This window comes from Theobroma umbraticum, unplaced genomic scaffold (genome assembly GCF_002168275.2).
Source record: "Theobroma umbraticum cultivar Fairchild unplaced genomic scaffold, ASM216827v3 scaffold_86.0, whole genome shotgun sequence".
NCBI classification, from domain to species: Eukaryota; Viridiplantae; Streptophyta; class Magnoliopsida; order Malvales; family Malvaceae; genus Theobroma; species Theobroma umbraticum.
The window spans coordinates 2,031,983-2,033,841 of NW_018397263.1; the positions used below are offsets into that span (position 1 = coordinate 2,031,983).

Below are 1,859 nucleotides of genomic sequence, written 5' to 3' on the forward strand. Positions count from 1 at the left end.
ATAAAGACTGGGAAGGATTTGTTGGAGGAGGACTTTGTGAAGAAGAATCCGGGGTGGGTTGAGGAGTTGAATTTGATGGTGAAGACTAAGCATAAGGCTGAGATTCAGGCGCTGAGTTCTTTTGGGTTTCAGTACTTGTCTGAGGTTTATCTGCCATTGAAGTTGCAGCAGCAGGACTGGCTGTGAGCAGGAGTGTAGTCTGGTTTGGTAAGATTGTGGAGTTTGTTGTTTTAACTTTTGTGTATGAGAACTGGGAAATTGCTTAATGTTTACTTTATTAATGATAGCAATCTTTTGGATTTCATGTCTTGAGATTTTACTTTCAATTATTGGTTGACTGGTCTGGATCAGTCGTTATAACAATCTTTATGATGCAGTAAATTTGAAATGGTTACGATTTGTGAGAAATCATATGCATTTGAAAGCCTTATTAACTTTATGTTTTAGGTTTAGGATTCAAGGTCTTACAACTGCAACAGTATCAGTGTCCTGTTTTGTTTCTCAGTTAACTTTCTGAAGAACACAGTTCTTAATACATGGTAGAAAATGCTGAGTAAAAACCTGTATTGGTTGCAACAGTCAAAGAGGAACAAAATATAAAACTGAATTGAACCTGTAGGACCAAATAAATCACCTCTTTTTATTTCATCCCACTTTGAGTTAAATGTGGTTGAACAACTTCTATACACTTGCTGTAACTTTAGTAGTAATAATTACACTCACTTATTCTCCGTCATATCTATTTGAAAAATGATTATAAAAAATTATAAACAAAATTGAGGTTCGTAAATAAACACTTTACCTTTTAATGAAATCTGCCCTTCTCCAGAGCCAATGATTCAACGATTTCCTTGTAACCTTTAACCTTTGCAGAATCACAGGTCTCCTGGTAGAAGATAAGGGCTTCGACAATAAACTGTTCATTCCAACTGTTTCTGATGAAACTGGATCTGCATCAATAGGAGTCTGCAAATCTACCCGTCCATTTTTAACTTGAGGTTCAACCAATAGTACCTCAAGCCCCAATTCCTCCTGCAGAAGTTTCATTACTGCATCTTTCACCTCAGATTTTTGCTTTGCTGCATTTGCTTCACTGACTCCTAAGATTATCAACATATCATCTTTTACAGAATGCCCTGCAAGAAAATTTAGTGAAACATCAAAATATGGCTTCAAAAGATGTTACCATGATCATGGATTTGCGTTCATGTGACTCAACTTATGTACCAATTTATGACTGCTTAGAAAAGTTAACAGTAGTGTTATCCTGCCTGAGATAAGTTATGTAAAATTTGTGAACTATTAGTTTAAGTCTGAGGATGTTTTGTACCTAGGATATAGTTCTCTTTGATCATTCGCAAAACTGCAAGAACAAATATCCGAGCTTCAACCTGTCAGTAGGCAATACACAAACTCTTATGAGAGATCAGGTCCCAGGAGAGAACAAAGATGATACTTTCTTCCAAAAGAGCAGTCAGACAAAATAACTCAACATAAATTAGACCATGTGCGAATAACTATAATTTCAATCAAGATTCAAGGCCTCTAAATTAGATAAGACAACTATAGTTTCAATCAAGAATGCAAGTTATATTGAAAACAACTACAGTAAAATTCGTAGATGTTTACCACAGTTTTATCTTTTTTCTGTTTTGCTAAACAACTACAGTTTTACCACACTTCATGGATCACTAAGCTTCTTTTAGTGTACCAAATTTGGTCATTGTAAGTAATTTCATCTACATAAATGACAAAATAATGATATAATATATTGCCACTTAAACAACCAAGTCACTTAAAAACTCCATATCAACTTTTCTGGCCCATTTTTTTTCTTCTCATTTTCCCTTTTTTTTTTT

General features: G+C 34.6%; 1 protein-coding gene across 2 annotated transcripts in view; it reads right to left on the minus strand.

Moving 5' to 3' along the window:
* Positions 1-618: 618 nt before the first annotated feature.
* Positions 619-1,859, minus strand: part of LOC110420486 (Tetratricopeptide repeat (TPR)-like superfamily protein) — a 6,692-nt gene continuing 5,451 nt past the window's right edge. For both annotated transcript variants that reach the window (XM_021433814.2, XM_021433813.2), the window contains 2 exons: positions 1,331-1,391; positions 619-1,136 (listed from right to left, as the gene is read on the minus strand). In XM_021433814.2, coding sequence (XP_021289489.1) covers positions 799-1,136; positions 1,331-1,391 — 399 coding nt within the window. In that variant the 3' untranslated portion in view covers positions 619-798. The remainder of the gene's footprint in view (positions 1,137-1,330; positions 1,392-1,859) is intronic.